The 19,006-nt window shown below is 38.7% G+C and overlaps 1 protein-coding gene across 1 annotated transcript; it reads left to right on the forward strand.

Annotated features, from left to right (window-relative positions):
• Positions 1-15,481: 15,481 nt before the first annotated feature.
• LOC110887990 (proteoglycan 4-like) lies at positions 15,482-16,846 on the forward strand. The gene has a single exon (XM_022135542.1). It carries the CDS (start codon positions 15,482-15,484, stop codon positions 16,844-16,846), a length of 1,365 nt encoding a protein of 454 aa, XP_021991234.1.
• Positions 16,847-19,006: the final 2,160 nt, after the last annotated feature.

Raw genomic sequence — 19,006 nt, forward strand, 5'->3', positions numbered from 1 at the left:
TTTCATTAATACTGCATTCTGCCAAGCTCTTAACTTACCTCTAAATACCCTTAGGCAGATCTTTACTGTTGAAACGACAGATGGAAATTCTGTCAACATAGACAAGGTTTTGTAAGAAGTAAAGTTAGAACTGTGAGGTCATAAGTTTTCTGCAAACCTATTACCTATGAATTTAGCCAGATTCGATGTGGTATTAGGAATGGATTGGTTAATAGCCAACCATGCTCGAATCCTGTGTGATAAGAATTCCATAGAAATCCGTACCCCCACTGTCACACCCCAACCGATGGCGGAAACATCAGGATGAGACGAAATAGATTGCAAGAGACTTCATAACGCTATTTGTGACAAGTATTTAATAGTTACTTTTTACATTTCTTGAACTATAAATACCACAAGTTTGAAATAAATAAAATACAACAAGTATTCAACTAATTAGGTTTCATTTCATTGATTACTAGTCTCCTACAAAGAGTGGAAACAAATTTCGAACATGTTTGAAAATCAAATACAGAACAACAAGTATTAGAATTCAGTCGTGTTTCTAGGCAACCCTACTAGATTCCTTGCATCATCCAAATCCTGCAATACATGTTAAAGCATAGATCAATACAAATAGTATTGGCGAACATACAAGTTTGAGTATAAGTATCAAAATGTTTTAAACATATTTTTTTTCATGGCAATAACTAAGTATGGACTTATGAATTTAAACACGTAGGAATGCAAGTACAACACGTATGATTGCAAGTATAACACGTATGAGCATATATAAAGATTCTTTGTACAAAAATTCTAGTATGTTTGTGCATTTGATTTAAAGTACATGTATTGCATCCCAAAGGTAATAAAGCGTAAAAAGGGATCGAGTATGCTCACAGTGGTTGCGTTTGCGATTCCTTGTAAATTAACGCACGGGTAAAGATTGAGGAACCGAATGAACGGGGCGGTCATCCTAGATATTCAAATGCCACATAACGACATCGTTAAATAAAATTCATAATATTTATGGTTTATTTATTTAGTTATTGTAATTTCTAATTATTACTATTTAATGTCATAAAACAAATGAATTGTTAATTATTTATATTTTATTGAGTTTAAAAGTTAAGTTATAAAAGAAAGTGAACTAGGATTAAAGAAAAAGGAAACTTTTAGTTATTTTTAGTTATTTTTGGGTTTTAAGGATAAAAGAAATTAAAATAAAACATCAAAAGAATCGGCTAATAAAGGCAATAGCCCGGGTCTGTCGGGTTTCGAACCGGCACCCCTCGCTTGTCTTACACACACACACTAGACTACCACTATGAATGTGGTAAATTCTGATTTTTAAAACACCATTTGAACAAAGCTTGTTAGTTCCCTCCCTCAACATACGAAGAACCCACTGTTAATATCTTTTAACTCAAGCTTAGTGATGTGCAGGTACATAATTAATTCATTTGTTTAGAAATCGATATCCAGCAACAATGTTCATTTACAAATTCTAAACTAATCAACCCTTATTAATTTATTATCATAGATTTATTTACATAACTTGGTAATGTTAAAGTTTAGCATATACAGAAACTATATTTTTAAATTACCAAAACCTATCATATGCTTTATGAATAAACATCTAAGAAACTGAAAGACAAAAAAATTTATACCGAATGATGATGAACTGACTTCCGACGAGTTACGTTAATCCCGAACCAACTGCTCCACGATACCCGAACCCGAGCCAAACCTAAGCCGTTGACGTGAGACCCGAACCCGAGCCATCTGCACCACCGACATCACCATCGACACCACTGAAACGAGACCCGACTGAATCTAGCCGAGACTCCACCGAGTCTGAACCGACACTTGAACCGGCTATGTTGCGAGACCCAAACCGGAGCTCAACTCGAGACCCGTGCTGTCGGAATCAAACGCCGTCGTCGTCGATCAAGTATCGCCACCGCCACCGTGCGTCGTCGCCGGCCGCCGACTTTCTCCTTTCAACTTCTGATTTCTCTCTATCTCTTCTATCGGTCGATCTAAAACGTGGGCGTGGTTGAAACGGTTCAACGAAATGGATGGTTCAGGGGTGTGTGTCACCAGAGCAGGAGAGTGGAGGTGTGGGTGTAGCGTAACAGGGGGGATTGAGGATTTTTTCGTCGCCGGAAGTGGCTCCGGTTGCCGGAGCCGGCAGTATCCAGATGAGAGAGAGGGACCGAGAGAGAGAGTTGGGAGTGGTGTGCGGCTGCTATGGTTCTCACTAGGGTTTCTCCAAAAATGTTGACAAGTAAGAAGGTGATGCTTTATATAGTTAGGTTTCCAAAGTGGGCTTGGGCCCCGGGCCCACAAGCCTGTTACTTGTGTTTTAAGCGACCCAATCACTTTCCCGAAGTCCGTTTCAGAACCCGGGCGTCGTAGAAATGTCGTAAAATACATTTTTAGGACTGAAAATATGTCGAGTAGGGTCGTTAATGGACGTTTGCACACGTAATTGCAAACCTGAAAAGTATCGGTTTGTGCATAATTATCTATTTAAGTGGTCGATCGTACGAATAACGAATACGTAAATACATATATATTTTTATTATTATTAACGCCTCGAATTATGGTACGGATATGATTTTTTTTTTTGAAAAAAAATTAAATTACGAGTCGTTACAGTCTCACCTCCTTTAGGAAATTTCGTCCCGAAATTTATTTAAGGGGAAGACTTTTAGAAAAGCTGGCATTTCGATGTATGTTTGGGTACAACTGAGAAATAGATTGCGAGTGATCAAAGTTTGTATTCGATAAGGTCTAACAAAACACCGAATTTCTCATGGCACGTTTTTACGAAAGTTTGGTAATATGGTAGAAACACTTATATATAGGAAGTACCAGCGCCGTATCCACCATGTTTATACTATGTTACGTCCGTTTCGCTATTCGGTGTCATGTTACGTCCCGTGTTATGATACACAGTAGAACCTACTATGGTTCTCATGCGCTTAACAAGATAATGCCGTATGCATCCGCGATTATTTTGGTATGTGCATGATCAGCATAGTTTGTATTAGTAGTGCACTCGTCAGGGCACATTAACGTATGATGAGTAAGAATATATGTGTATGATAGGGTATATAGATTTAAGTATGTATCCATGAGTATATGAGAGTATCACGTATGAATATGGATATGAGTGTATATCAATTTTGTATATAGTATCAATTGTATAAATAACGAGTTTGAGCATGATAGATTTTCCAAAAGTTTTGGTAACGATCACCGAGATAGGGTATTCACCCTTAGCTCGTTGGTGAAGTCGTTATAAAAGGAAAAGTGTGGAGGTAATCGTCAAAATAAGGAATTCATTCCTAACTTGATGATAAATCTTCCATTTTTGAGGATATTAGTATTAGCGTAAAAACTTTAAACGATCCACATGACATACTTAGTTATCAAGATTAACGTATTACTGGTATGTGAGAAACAGGTCAAACCATCGTGTACCGCATTGTTGACTACCCAACTTCGTCGCAACGAAGAGGGTGTAATGTTGTTTACTTAACATGACCCTAAGAATCGGGGCGGGCGCTACTCCTATAACGCTACACAAGCGCTATACATGTTAAGGTGTGGCCTAATCAAAGTATAAGGATCAAACCATCGTGTACCGCAATTGTGACTACCCAACATCGTCGCAACGAAGAGGGTGTAATGTTGTTTACTTAACATGACCCTAAGAATCGGGGCGGGCGCTACTCCTATAACGCTACACAAGCGTTATACATGTTAAGGTGTGGTTTCAAGGACAAGTTCCTCACAATAGAATAATCCAGTAATCCCGAATCAAGTTTAACCTACTAGCATGCATGTATTGGATTATTGTGTAATAAATTTTGAATTTCGAAAATAAAAAATTTGATTCGTGTTGTGTATAAAATCGATTCTAGTATAACGTTGATTTTGAAATAAACGAGGTAATAAGAATTAAATTGCATAAAAATTGAGATAGCATAAAAGAGAGACTTGTTAAAATATCGGAGTGTTTTGGGTTTAGAAACATTAACTATTCCAAAGTGGGTCGAAAGTTATTTCGAATTAGAGAAAACATGCTTTGGCCTATAGGTAAGATACTCTTGTCGAGAAGCAATTAACGGTATCTTACCGTTCCGGTTACTACACATCTCTAAATGATTGAAACAATCGGGACTTTGGCGAGATTGAAAATCGAGGAACGGGACTTAATCGACGAGATGCGGGTTTCACCCCTAACTTGACGATTTCGTACCCTAAATGTGGTTGGTACTCGTCTGGTCAAAATAAAATTTCGACACTTTGACGAGGGTCCACTAGAGTTGAAATGGAAATTACCATTAAGTTGTGGATTTCACTCCTAGCTTAATGGTGTAATTTCGTGCAAAATAGTTTAAGGTAGAATGAGAGTCGTTTTCCAAATTGTGGGTTTCACGCCTATTTTGGTAAAGTCGTCTCGTTGATGTTACAAGAGTATAAAAATAACATAAGTGTATTCGTGTTAGCCTTAGGAAAGGCACATAAATTTAATCAAAAGTATAGCTAGGAAGCATGCATGGTAGAGTACAAAAGTTTTAAACAACAAATAAGAGGCAAAATTCCTAAAACTATAGATCAGGGCAAAAGCATGGCAATTTTCCTAATTCCCTATAGTTATGGCTCTGATACCAATCTGTCACACCCCAACCGATGGCGGAAACATCAGGATGAGACGAAATAGATTGCAAGAGACTTCATAACGCTATTTGTTACAAGTATTTAATAGTTACTTTTTACATTTCTTGAACTATAAATACCACAAGTTTGAAATAAATAAAATACAACAAGTATTCAACTAATTAGGTTTCATTTCATTGATTACTAGTCTCCTACAAAGAGTGGAAACAAATTTCGAACATGTTTGAAAATCAAATACAGAACAACAAGTATTAGAATTCAGTCGCGTTTCTAGGCAAACCTACTAGATTCCTTGCATCATCCAAATCCTGCAATACATGTTAAAGCATAGATCAATACAAATAGTATTGGCGAACATACCAGTTTGAGTATAAGTATCAAAATGTTTTAAACATATTTTTTTTTTTTCATGGCAATAACTAAGTATGGACTTATGAATTTAAACACGTAGGAATGCAAGTACAACACGTATGATTGCAAGTATAACACGTATGAGCATATATAAAGATTCTTTGTACAAAAATTCTAGTATGTTTGTGCATTTGATTTAAAGTACATGTATTGCATCACAAAGGTAATAAAGCGTAAAAAGGGATCGAGTATGCTCACAGTGGTTGCGTTTGCGATTCCTTGTAAATTAACGCACGGGTAAAGATTGAGAAACCGAATGAACGGGGCGGTCATCCTAGATATTCAAATGCCACATAACGACATCGTTAAATAAAATTCATAATATTTATGGTTTATTTATTTAGTTATTGTAATTTCTAATTATTACTATTTAATGTCATAAAACAAATGAATTGTTAATTATTTATATTTTATTGAGTTTAAAAGTTAAGTTATAAAAGAAAGTGAACTAGGATTAAAGAAAAAGGAAACTTTTAGTTATTTTTAGTTATTTTTGGGTTTTAAGGATAAAAGAAATTAAAATAAAACATCAAAAGAATCGGCTAATAAAGGCAATAGCCCGGGTCTGTCGGGTTTCGAACCGGCACCCCTCGCTTGTCTTACACACACACACACTAGACTACCACTATGAATGTGGTAAAGTCTGATTTTTTAAAACACCATTTGAACAAAGCTTGTTAGTTCCCTCCCTCAACATACGAAGAACCCACTGTTAATATCTTTTAACTCAAGCTTAGTGATGTGCAGGTACATAATTAATTCATTTGTTTAGAAATCGATATCCAGCAACAATGTTCATTTACAAATTCTAAACTAATCAACCCTTATTAATTTATTATCATAGATTTATTTACATAACTTGGTAATGTTAAAGTTTAGCATATACAGAAACTATATTTTTAAATTACCAAAACCTATCATATGCTTTATGAATAAACATCTAAGAAACTGAAAGACAAAAAGATTTATACCGAATGATGATGAACTGACTTCCGACGAGTTACGTTAATCCCGAACCAACTGCTCCACGATACCCGAACCCGAGCCAAACCTAAGCCGTTGACGTGAGACCCGAACCCGAGCCATCTGCACCACCGACATCACCATCGACACCACTGAAACGAGACCCGACTGAATCTAGCCAAGACTCCACCGAGTCTGAACCGACACTTGAACCGGCTATGTTGCGAGACCCAAACCGGAGCTCAACTCGAGACCCGTGCTGTCGGAATCAAACGCCGTCGTCGTCGGGTCAAGTATCGCCACCGCCACCGTGCGTCATCGCCGGCCGCCGACTTTCTCCTTTCAACTTCTGATTTCTCTCTATCTCTTCTATCGGTCGATCTAAAACGTGGGCGTGGTTGAAACGGTTCAACGAAATGGATGGTTCAGGGGTGTGTGTCACCAGAGCAGGAGAGTGGAGGTGTGGGTGTAGCGTAACAGGTGGGAATTGAGGATTTGTTCGTTGCCGGAAGTGGCTCCGGTTGCCGGAGCCGGCAGTATCCAGATGAGAGAGAGGGACCGAGAGAGAGAGTTGGGAGTGGTGTGTGGCTGCTATGGTTCTCACTAGGGTTTCTCCAAAAATGTTGACAAGTAAGAAGGTGATGCTTTATATAGTTAGGTTTCCAAAGTGGGCTTGGGCCCCGGGCCCACAAGCCTGTTACTTGTGTTTTAAGCGACCCAATCACTTTCCCGAAGTCCGTTTCAGAACCCGGGCGTCGTAGAAATGTCGTAAAATACATTTTTAGGACTGAAAATATGTCGAGTAGGGTCGTTAATGGACGTTTGCACACGTAATTGCAAACCTGAAAAGTATCGGTTTGTGCATAATTATCTATTTAAGTGGTCGATCGTACGAATAACGAATACGTAAATACATATATATTTTTATTATTATTAACGCCTCGAATTATGGTACGGATATGATTTTTTTTTTTGAAAAAAAATTAAATTACGAGTCGTTACACCCACAGGAGAAGTAATTCTAATTTCAGGAGATAGACCTCGAAAGTCACTGAAATTCTTTTCAGTAATGAAATTGGCTAGTTATTCAAGGAAACAAGAAATGGTGTATATGATTTCTGTAATCATTAACACTAAAAGTAAGGAACTCTAGGACATCCCCATAGTTTCAGAATACCCAGATGTTTTTCCAGAAGAATTACCTGGGTTACCACCTGATAGGAAAGTAGAGTTTAGAATTCATTTAATTCCAGGTACTACACCAATAGCTAAGAAACCTTATCGATTAGCACCTACTGAGATGCTAGAATTGAAAAAGCAATTAGATGAATTACTAAGCAAAGGATTCATACAACCTAGTTCATCCCCTTGGGGTGCACCAGTGTTGTTTGTGAAAAAGAAAGATGGATCAATGAGGATGTGTATCGATTATAGGGAATTGAATAAAGTTACAATTAAGAACCGATACCCATTACCTAGGATTGATGATCTTTTTGATCAATTACAAGGGGCTAGGTATTTCTCTAAAATAGATTTAAGATCTGGATATCACCAGCTGAAAGTGCAAGAGGAGGACATACCTAAAACTGCTTTCAGAACTAGGTATGGTCATTATGAGTTTACAGTCATGCCCTTTGGATTAACAAATGCTCCAGCTGCATTTATGGACATGATGAATAGAATCTGTAAACCATACTTGGATAAATTTGTGATCGTTTTCATTGACGATATACTTATTTATTCCAAAAGTCAGGAGGAACATTGTGAGCATTTACATGCACTCTTAACTTTGTTAAGAAAGGAAATGCTTTATGCCAAATTCTCGAAGTGTGAATTCTGGCTACAAGAAGTGCAATTTTTAGGTCATATGGTGAATCACGAAGGAATTCACGTAGATCCTGCTAAAATAGAAGCAATCACAAATTGGAAAGCTCCACGAACGGCTATGGAAGTTAGAAGTTTTCTAGGATTAGCTGGATATTATAGACGATTAATTAAAGATTTCTCTAAGATAGTTGTACCTTTAACTAAGCTAACCTGTAAAGCCGTTAAGTTTGAATGGGGATCTAGACAAGAGGAAGCTTTAAGGATTCTAAAGCACAAATTGACAAATGCTCCAATTTTAGCTTTACCCGAAGGAACTTTGAATTTTGAAGTATATTGTGATGCTTCAAAATTAGGATATGGATGTGTGTTGATGCAACGCAAAAAGGTAATTGCGTATGCCTCTAGGCAATTGAAAAAGCACGAAGAAAATTATACAACTCATGACCTAGAGTTAGGAGCCATAATTTTTGCCCTTAAAATTTGGAGACATTATCTGTAGGGAAGTAAGTTTACTGTCTATACGGACCATAAGAGTTTAAGGTATATATTTGGGCAAAAAGAGTTAAATATGAGGCAAAGAAGGTGGATGGAAATCCTAAGTGATTACGACTGTGATATTCAATATCACGAAGGAAAGGCAAACGTAGTCGCAGACGCCTTAAGTCGTAAGTATCATGAAAAGCAAAAGCGAGTCCGTGCTCTTAGGTTAAATCTACAATTAGATTTAATGGAACAATTGAAGAAAATTCAGGGAACGGCAATCAAGGACGATGCCGAAGGAATGAAAGGTTACCTAAAGGAATTAGAACAAGGAAAAGATGGAATTTGGAGATTCCACAAGAAACGAATTTGGGTACCTAAGCAAGGAGAATTAAGAAATAAGATTTTAGAAGAATCTCATTAATCAAGGTATACTATACATCCAGGAAATAATAAGATGTACCAGGATTTAAGAAATAATTTTTGGTGGATAGGAATGAAAAAGGATATAGCCGAATACGTATCTAAGTGTTTAACCTGTTCACAAGTTAAAGCCGAACATCAGAAACCTTCAGGACTACTACAACAGTTAGAAATGCCTGTATGGAAATGGGAACTCATAACAATGGATTTTGTTACTAAGTTACCCAAAACCAGAAAAGGTAATGATGCTATTTGGGTAATTGTGGATCGATTAACCAAATCAGCTCATTTTCTACCAATGAAGGAAACCTTTAGCATGGAAAGGTTAGCCAAGTTGTATGTAGATGAAATAGTATCCCTACATGGAGTCCCACTCTCCATTGTATCGGATAGAGATAGTCGTTTTACTTCCCGTTTCTGGACAAGTTTCCAAGAAGCAATGGGAACTCGACTTAATTTGAGTACTGCATATCATCCTTAAACGGACGGACAAAGTGAAAGGACGATACAAACCCTGGAAGACATGCTCCGAGCATGTGTAATTGACTTTGGTGGTAATTGGGATTGCCATTTACCATTAATTGAATTCTCCTATAACAATAGTTACCATTCGAGCATCGAAGCTGCTCCATTCAAAGCACTGTATGGACGCAAGTGCAGAACTCCCGTTTGTTGGGCAGAGATAGGAGAAAGTCAGTTATCAGGTCCAGAGATTGTGCAAGAAACTACTGACAAGATATCGCAAATCAAGGAAAGACTGAAGACTGCTAGAGATCGTCAGAAGAGGTATGCAGACAATCGCCGCAAGCCGTTAGAATTCCAAGTCGGAGACAAAGTAGTATTAAAAGTATCTCCTTGGAAAGGAGTAGTACGATTTGGTAAGAAAGGAAAACTGAGTCCAAGATATGTTAGACCATTCCCAGTGATCCAACGAATAGGACCAGTAGCTTATCATTTACAACTACCAGAAGAATTAGCTGGAGTACATGATGTGTTTCATGTATCCAATCTCAAGAAATGTTTATCAGACGAATCCCTGGTAGTACCTCTTCAAGATATAGAGGTAAATGAAAAGCTGAAATTCGTAGAGAAACCCCTACAAATAGAAGATAGGAAGATTAAGTTTCTCAAACATAAACGACTGGTGTTGGTCAAAGTCAAAGGGAATTCAAAGAGAGGACCAGAATATACTTGGGAACTGGAATCAGAGATGAAGCGAAAGTATCCTTATCTATTTCAGTAAATCTCGAGGACGAGATTTTTCTTAAGGTGGGGAGGATGTAACAACTGCCACTAAAATCAATAATTAGGACGATAATTAGTCAATAAGAAAACCCTAATTAAGACACCCAAGTGATTCTGCATTAGCCCTAAAATTTTCAGAATGATCGGAATTAGGATCAGGGCCCCTAAAACTCGAGGGGGGCAAACCCTAGTTGATAATTATCTAAAATAAAACGTTGCAAACTTCTGATTGGCCAATTGTTTTGATTCACCCAAGCTAGTCCCGAGCCTAGGCAGCCTATAATTAGACTGCTTAGCTTACGGACCGTAAAGGGTCAGGCTCACGGTCCGTAAGGGAGTCCCAAAACTTGCTATAAACAGCCGACCTTGGCATTAGAACAGAGGTGTTAAAACGTTGCACAAACCTTCTGTGAACGTTGAGATATCCTGAAATCAGTTCACCACACACACACACGATCACGAGGTGCTGCCGCAATCAGGGTAATAACTCGATCGCTATTACGATTCAACGTCCGACCGATTATAACCATCCAACGATTGTCCGAGTGCTGCTCAAATTGAGCTTGTACTTTGTTATTCATTGTGATTTCGACTTGAATGTTTGAGTGTTGTTCGAATTCGGACTATGCTCTGTCATTCGTTGTGAATCCATTGAATTGTTAAGTATCGCACTTGATAATAGTTGTGAAGGTTTAATCTCGTGAATTGACGTAACTGCTGAATTAGTTACTAATCCCGTTTGTGTGTGTGCATTGTTATTTAAATTAGGTTAGAAGGCTAATCAGTAAAGCTTATACTCTGCTCATAAATCTGCAAAGTGAGTCATTCCACTTTTATAAACTCTTTTCTCACAGTTTGTGAGTCAACTGTTTTACAAAACTCCAAGTTATTTTCAAAGTTATAGTTACAGTGATTAAGTCTATGTAATCACCAAGTTACAGCCGGTATGTGGGGTTTTGTATACATTACTTATTTCCCGTCACACTTGGACAAACGGGTGGCCAAGGGGTGATCTGACCACAGTCACAGACACCATTGGACAAATGGGCTAGCCAATGGATGGTCGAGTGACAAATACTGTGGGTAGTTGGTTTGATATCAGAAACATTGTAATTCTCCTTAATACTGTAGATTATAACAAATGTGTCGTTTTCAGTAAAATGAATGATTCACTCAGTATTTCCCCGCTGACAAAACCTTTTTCAAACATGTTTAAGGTGATCTGGTATGAGCAAAGAAAAGTGCCGTGGAGCACTCCCAGCTTAGAAAAGTGGCTCAATGTAAATAAATAAATGAACATGTTTTCAAAATAAAGATTTCCCTGAGAAATCACATTACTGTAAATTTCGGGAATTTATCCCTAGATTATGACGAGCAGTTTAAATTATTAAGAGATCCTGTTTTAAAAAAAGACTTCCGCTGTCGCCTAAATTAAATACCACGGGATTCCTGTCCCGCGGCTCCTGAAACGGGTCAAACCGGGTCGGGGGCCGTGACAACAGTAGATAACACTTTGTTCACCAGGGAAGAGGCAGGCCATTTGTTGATCGTGCAGATTTATGTTGATGATATTATTTTCGGTTCCACCAACGATGATCTGTGTAAAGAGTTTGAGAAAGTGATGAAGAAAAAGTTTGAGATGAGTTCGATGGGGGAGATGCAGTTCTTCCTCGGGCTGCAGGTGGAGCAGATGCCCGATGGAATCTTCGTTCACCAAACGAAATACGTGAAGGACGGGCTTGACAAGTTTGACATGACTGAATGCAGTCCTGCAGCAACCCCCCTTGCACAGAATCACGGGATCTGTCCTGATAAAAGTGGAGTGAAAGTAGACGAGACACTGTACTGGTCAATCATAGGATCTCTGATGTATCTCACTGCCTCCCGTCCAGACATCATGTACCCGACATGTCTCTGTGCCAGATATCAGTCGAGCCCAAAGCAGTCACACCTGACATTTGTCAAACGTATCTTACGGTATTTGAACGGCTGCCCAAGCATCGGCTTGTGGTATCCTCGCAAGGGTGACTTTGCCCTATCAGGTTTCGTTGATTTTGACTTTGGAAGCTGCAAGCAGAATGCAAAGTCAACCACTGCTGGGTGTCAGTTCTTCGGAATTCAACTCGTCACCTGGCAGTGCAAGAAACAAACCGCAGTGGCGCTCTCTACGTGTGAGGCAGAATACGTTTCAGCCTCCAGCTGTTGTTCCAGATCCTTTGGATCCAACAACAGATGCACGACTTCGGTTTGCAATTCTTGGATACTCCGATTTATGTGGACAACAAAGCAGCTATAAACATCACTAAAAACCCGGTTCACCATTCTAAAACGAAACGTATCAAAATCCGTCACCACTTTATCCATGATTGTCATGAGAAAAAGTTAATTCGGATTGAGCACATACACACCGATGATCAGAAAGCTGATTTTTACACAAAACCCTTTGACAAAAAGAGATTTTATTATCTTCTAAAATTGAATGGGTTAAAAAAATCTGAATTCTGGGAGGGTAGTAGAATGTGAAGCCGAGGAGGGCGGCGATCTGATGTGATCAATGTCGTGTTGTCAACTTTCTGTACAGTTTGTTTTCTGCTTTTCGATAAAAACAAAAACACAAAAATATGTTTTTCTTTTTAGGGGGAGAAATTCGCAGAAAAATACAAAAACGTGATAAAATACAAAAATCCAAAAACATTAGAAAACTTCAAAAAAGAGTTTGTGTAGAATAGGGGAAATGCTAGTACATCAGCTAGACGGACACAGTACACTAAAGAATTGTAACGTTTAAAATGCATTTAAGCAGTCTCGTTAAAGATGTGCTGATAGGTTTTTGCAAAATCAGTAGATCAGTTTGGGATATAAACCTAAAATTACTTGCGTTTACGTGGGGAACAACTCCAGGATATATGGGTAACCCCCTAAATCTCGTTTGAAAGGTCCCTTATTCTGAGATACTAGGTCTTTATGCTTAGTGATATCTGGGGAATTATCCCGGGACTTCTGCTGTATGGAAATACTGACCTAGTCCCCGGATAATGCTTTACTCAATGCTTTACTTGTAAAGCCTCCCCTCAGCATAAAAAATGAAGACGCATTGAAAAATGTTAATCATGTGCTGTTGTAAAAAAGATTCTCTAAAGGGAACCCACCAAAGTCGAGCCGTCATCTCTCTGCTGAACGGAAGTTCTGACCTGAGCTCTCACGGCCTCGCAATTCACCCCATTACAGATATCATCCAGGTATACTCACCTGTAAGACTGAATATTGGGATCTGGAGATGGGAGTATATACTGAGGTGGGACACATGTAAAGGTTTAAGTCTTAAAACACTAATTCCGTATCCCGGACAGACTGAAAGTTCTGTGAGAATTTAAGAGGATCAGTATATCGGCAATCTACGCGAATTGTTTAAGGCTTGGTATGAAATAGTAGCTTAACGGTGCTTGTGTCTAGTCGGCAGTTGATATAATCCCCTAACACGCTCACAAAAAGATTATGTGTACATATTTCAGTTTATTCTGTTAAAAATCCAAAAAGATTTTAGTTTTTCATCTTATTTTCGACAACCGACGTCGGGAATCAGATGATCAAAGCCCTGTGCAGATCATGTCTGTGTTTGATGAGGGCTGGGTAAGCAGGAGATACTTAAGCTGTGATTGGTACATGTTTGAAGTTTGAAAATGCGTTTGAAAGTTCAAAAGTTCATTAATTTGAACTGTTTTCAGATCGAAAAGACAGCTTACTTCATAATCCGGTCAACCAAGGTCATTAACATAGACTTGGTCGGCCAAACAGTTGACCAAGGTCATTAACTTGGACTTGGTTAACTGGGTGTGTCGGTGATCAATCAGAAAAGATTAAAATGTTAAAATTTTAAAAAAATAATTTTCTGATTCCGCTCCAAAACACAATAAAAACTGATTTCGCTCCTAGCTGCTTCTTACTTGATTCCGCTCGTAGCTTCATAAAGTGATTTCGCACGAGAGTTGTTTGACCATTTCGAGCGGAATCAGACAAGCTATAAAAGCCACCTGATTCCGCTCCTATCGTCACTTTCCTGATTCCGCCCCAACAGCTTCTCTCTCCAGCGATTAGAGCGAAATCCCAAATCTTCGTTTTTCTAAACGAATTGCTGCCTAAATTTTGTTAGATCTTGTGATTTTAGTTGGTTAACTCAACTACAATCATGGGCAAGGTAGATTTGAGTTTCAATTTGTTCGATATCATGTGTTATTTGAACTGTCGGCAATTGATGATGAACAAAACTTAGTTTTAGGGCTTTAACTGTTAAATCTGAACATGAAATGAATCATATGTTGTCGGTTTAGGGTGTAGATCATGTATTTGTGTGTTAATCGTTACAGATCTGAACAAATTTCATGTTTGATGATGTGTGGGTGTTGCAGACTTAGATCTAGGATGCTTTAGAGGGCAAAATTGAAATCAAAACATGACCCTATTGTCGGATTGAACAGATTAACATGTTAACCATTTCAATTTCATGATCTGATAGTTTTTAAAAAAAAGTTGTATTTTGATTTCGCCTGAAAGTGCAAATGAATGTTAATTCCGCCCCAAAACTGAGGTGGTGATTCCGCTCCTATGTCACTTTCCTGATTCCGCTCCTAGAGTAATTTTTGTGATTTTGCTTCTAAGTGTATCAATGTGATTCCTCTTCTAAACACTTAGCTGATTTCGCTTCTGAGGTGTCATGTGATTTCGCCCCAAACATTCTTGGGTGATTTCGCCTAAAATGGTTAGTCATTTCATGTGATTTCGCTTGTGACTGTTTGTTGGTGAATTTTTTCTAAGTATTGACTCATGTTGTGTTGTTAATGATTTGCAGGGTTCAAGTGTCATTTTTGATCCACTTCACAACAGTCGTTGTGACTTGGATGTGAAGAAAAATACAGAATTGGCCAAATTTAGCAGTATTCTGGAGTTCATGGGTCGAGTTCCAATTCAAAAGGCTCTTACGGATCAACGTCCTATATACAAGTCACACATTAAGCGTTTCTGGAAGCATTCAACGTATGATGAAGCAAACAAAGAAATTCATTCGATTGTGAAGGTGCATAATGAGAAGAAAGAAATTGTGATTACTGAGGCGCTTGTTCGTGAGGTTGTGAATTTTCCGGACGATGCAGATTCGCCAACAAGGTTTCTAGAACGGATGGTAAAGGGTTGTATGCTCAGGATGGGATATCAGGGTGCTCTAAATGTCGGAAATTATTTGAAGTCAAAATTTCAGAAACCATACAAGTTTATTGTTCATTGTGTATTAATGTCACTCAGTCATACCAAGGGAGGATACGATGCCATGCGTGACTACCAGATGAACATGGTCACTGCATTGGTGTTGAACAAAAAATATAATTTCTCGCACATTGTCTTTCATTATATGGCCGAGAATATTACTACAAAGAGTCGAACTTAGACTTATCCAAGGTTTGTGCAGATGCTGATCGATCATGCATATCCCGAGATTGAACGTGATTTGAAGAATGATCTATTAGTTCAGTCACACATGAGCAATGATTCTCTGAAGCAGCTTGCGAGATATCACCCAAACCATCCAGAACCAAAGACAGGTGCTGAATTCTTTGGATATATCAAAGATGTGAACTACGTTGATCCTGATCCAGTTGATCACCAAAACTGGAGGAATGAGGAAGAAATGAAGGAAGCAGCTTACGTTGATGAGCTAAAAACTCTTGAAGAGTTCAAACCCACCCGGAATGATTGGTTTGTCAAAGAAACGAGGAGGAGAGGCAGAAAGACCACCCCTAAAGTACAAGAGGGTGAGGGGTCATCATCGAAACCGAAGAAGAAACAAAAGAAAGCTGTAAAGACGTTATTGATTGATGAGCCTGAGGAAGATGAGCCAGTTGTAAATGCGGAAGAAGATCCGTATGATGTCGATGATCAATTGATGTTTAATGTTGATGTTTTAGAGACTGAGCAAGCAGTTAATGTTGAAGCTGAAAAAGAGAAGGTTATTGATGACGTTGAAGGTGATGATGTTAATAAAAGCACTACAAGTTCTTCGAGTTCTTCAGATGAGGAAATAGATGAGAATGAACGTCTAAGAAGAATTCAAGAAGCTACAGAGAAAGAAAAGCAGTTAAGGAAAAGGAAGAGACAGGAGAAAGATGATGATGCTTACGTTCCATCTCTAGAGCATGTTTCTGAATCGCAATCACCTTCAAGTGGTAAAAAGAAAGCCAAGGCAAGAAAGAAGGTTGTGTCTCCAAAGATACGGAAAGTTACTCCAAAGATTTCCAAGCCGAAGATCGTCTTGAAGAAGAAACCTTCCAAAGAATCCAGGAAACCACCAACCCCACCACCTGAGCCAACACCACAATCACCAATACAATCACCTCCACGACAACAAACACCTCCACAACAACCTTCACCACCAAAACAACCAACACCACCCAGACAACCATCACCATTACACCTTTCACCACTACATCTTTCACCACAACAACAACAAACCTTACTCACATCGCAAGAAATCTTTAAAACACCACCAGTCACTCAAATTCAACTAACTCCTGGTTCTTCTGGCCACAAAGGTCTTCATATTCCTCCGGATAATCTTGAAGATATTGGAGATTTTGGCATTGCAAACGATGAACAAGTTAAAAAGTTGGAAAAGAAGATGGATGACGTGTTGAATGATAACAAAAGAGTCACAGCTGAAAGCAAGATAGTTGTTGATCGTGAAAAGATTTTAGAAATGCGTGTGAAGCAATTAGAGTCTGACAACAAAGCCTTGTTAAAGAAGATGATACAGATCAGCCTGAGATTGATATTCTGAAAGTGCGAGTGGCTGAACTAGAAGAAGAGAAGGCTCGCAGAGATGAGCAGAACAAGTATTTTGAAATAAAAACAAAGAGCTTGAGGCTGCTAAGGCTTTGAAAGAGCATGAATTCTACATGTTGAATAAAGTTGTTGAAAGTATGCTTGGAACGTCAATTGAACAAAGATTCGAAGAGATACAGGTTGAAGAGCTTAGGGCAAAACGCCAAGCTGAGATTAACGAACAGATGAAAGATAAGGGTAAGGGTACTGAGAGCAGTGTGGCAGTTGAAGAAAGATCAATTGTTCCATCTTTTGTGATTGAAAACCCTGTTCCAATATCCTCTATATCTGGTGTGTTTGAAGAGGATGTATCTTTAGAGGATCTTGTTGGTGGCGATGATGAAGATGATGATGAGGATGATGATGAAGAGGGTGATGACGAAGAAGATGACGATGATGAGAAAGTCTTTTCGACTAGCAGTCATGGGTCTGATAATGACGATGACGATGCTCATGGTGGTATGGGTATAAAAGTGACTGAAGCTTCCAATGAAAGAACTGTTGATGATTTTATGAATGATTCTGTGAATGAAGAGTCAGGGGGAGCTGAAGGAAAGGGGGAGTCTGGTGATGCTCAAAATGTTGAACATGCTGAAAAGTTAGTTTTGAGATTGGCTACTAATAGGGAAGAAGGTGAACACTTTCATACGTATTCATTGGAAGAGATCAAAGAAATGACATGTATGGTGGATCCTGATTTCAAGTTTGATTTTGAGGAAGAATTAAATGCATTCGACATCAACCACCAACCTGAATACGAGTATAAGTATGTAGAGGATGCTGATATGTATGACAGGGTTGAGGTTGAGGATTGCACAGATGATGAGAGTGTAAGTGAAGATACTTCTAAGTATCCTAAGTTGATGGAGTTCTTTACATAGGAGAATAGAGACGAGTTAAGAAGGAAGGTCGCTGAGATCTTAAAAGATAAAAATTTCGATGGTACTCCGAAAGATATGCAAAAAGAAGAACGGCAGAAGTGGTTTAAAGACAGTCACGAGAGAAAATTCAAAAGGCTGTTGAAGTATTATTAGAGTGATCGTAGCATTTCACTGGGTGACATCATTAGCTGGGGTTTCCTGCCTCAAGTTAATGCTTACGCGATCAGAAGGGAGTTTGGAGTGCAATACTTTGAACGTCTATATGATATAATGTCATTACCATGGTGGGATGTGGAAGAGCTGTCGAAGGTAAGAACTTTAGGGTATCCCGTACGTAAGAATGATGTTGCAATGTGGGGATATATAAAGTTTGAATCGTTAAGGATTTTCGACACTGGAAACCGCATTACCCAAAGAGAGTGTAGAGGGTAGATCCGGTAACAGGGGTTGTAGAAACGATACTTAACGTTAAAAAGCCAAAGACGATGAAAAATATACCAGTGCCAAAGATGGAGCAGGATTTCTATAAAGGCTTCTTGGGCTGGGTATACAGTTGCATCTCGACTGAGGCGATTATCACTTATCGAGCAGGAAGTGAGATAAGAGTTATTCATGTTTATGACCCAATGTGGTTAGTCAACTATTCGGCCAAGGATATTGAATGTCTATTCATCAACAAGATCCATTTTCAGTCTGAAGATCGTGAGCAAGCTATGCAGTTCCAACAAGTTGTATCTATTTGTTTTCAGAGAGACATTAATTCTGAAAATAAATGGAACTCTAAATGGTGGAAGCTTGAAGAAAAGGAAAGAAAGAAAGCTGAGCGTGAACGCAAGAAGCTGGAAGCAAATAGAGGTAAATGGATGAAACAACAGGCTGAAGAGGATAAGAAAAGGAAGAAAGAGAATGACAGAGTGAGGAATTTGCTTAGGAGGAAGCCTAAGTCAAGGGATGAAACGTTCAAGTCACTCTGAAGACCTGAAGACAAGATTGAAGACTGCGGCTGTATCCAAGGGGGAGTTTGTTGGTGCACGAAAGTCTAAGCCTGCGTCTTAGTCTTAGTCAAGCTTGTATAGGGTCTAGGGGTCATATATGTAAATTATGTAAAGTATAGGGGCTGTTTTGTAAATGTTATGCTTTAATGTTCTGATTCCGCTCCAAATGACATTGTGTCATTAGGAGCGAAATCACAAGCTAGTGATTCCGCCCGAAATGACACAATGTCATTTGGAGCG

The sequence above is a fragment of the Helianthus annuus genome, chromosome 2, assembly GCF_002127325.2.
Source record: "Helianthus annuus cultivar XRQ/B chromosome 2, HanXRQr2.0-SUNRISE, whole genome shotgun sequence".
NCBI classification, from domain to species: Eukaryota; Viridiplantae; Streptophyta; class Magnoliopsida; order Asterales; family Asteraceae; genus Helianthus; species Helianthus annuus.

Excerpts from the sequence above, each read along its gene's own strand:
- LOC110887990 (XM_022135542.1), top strand. The coding sequence starts at position 15,482 with ATGCTGATCGATCATGCATATCCCGAGATTGAACGTGATTTGAAGAAT.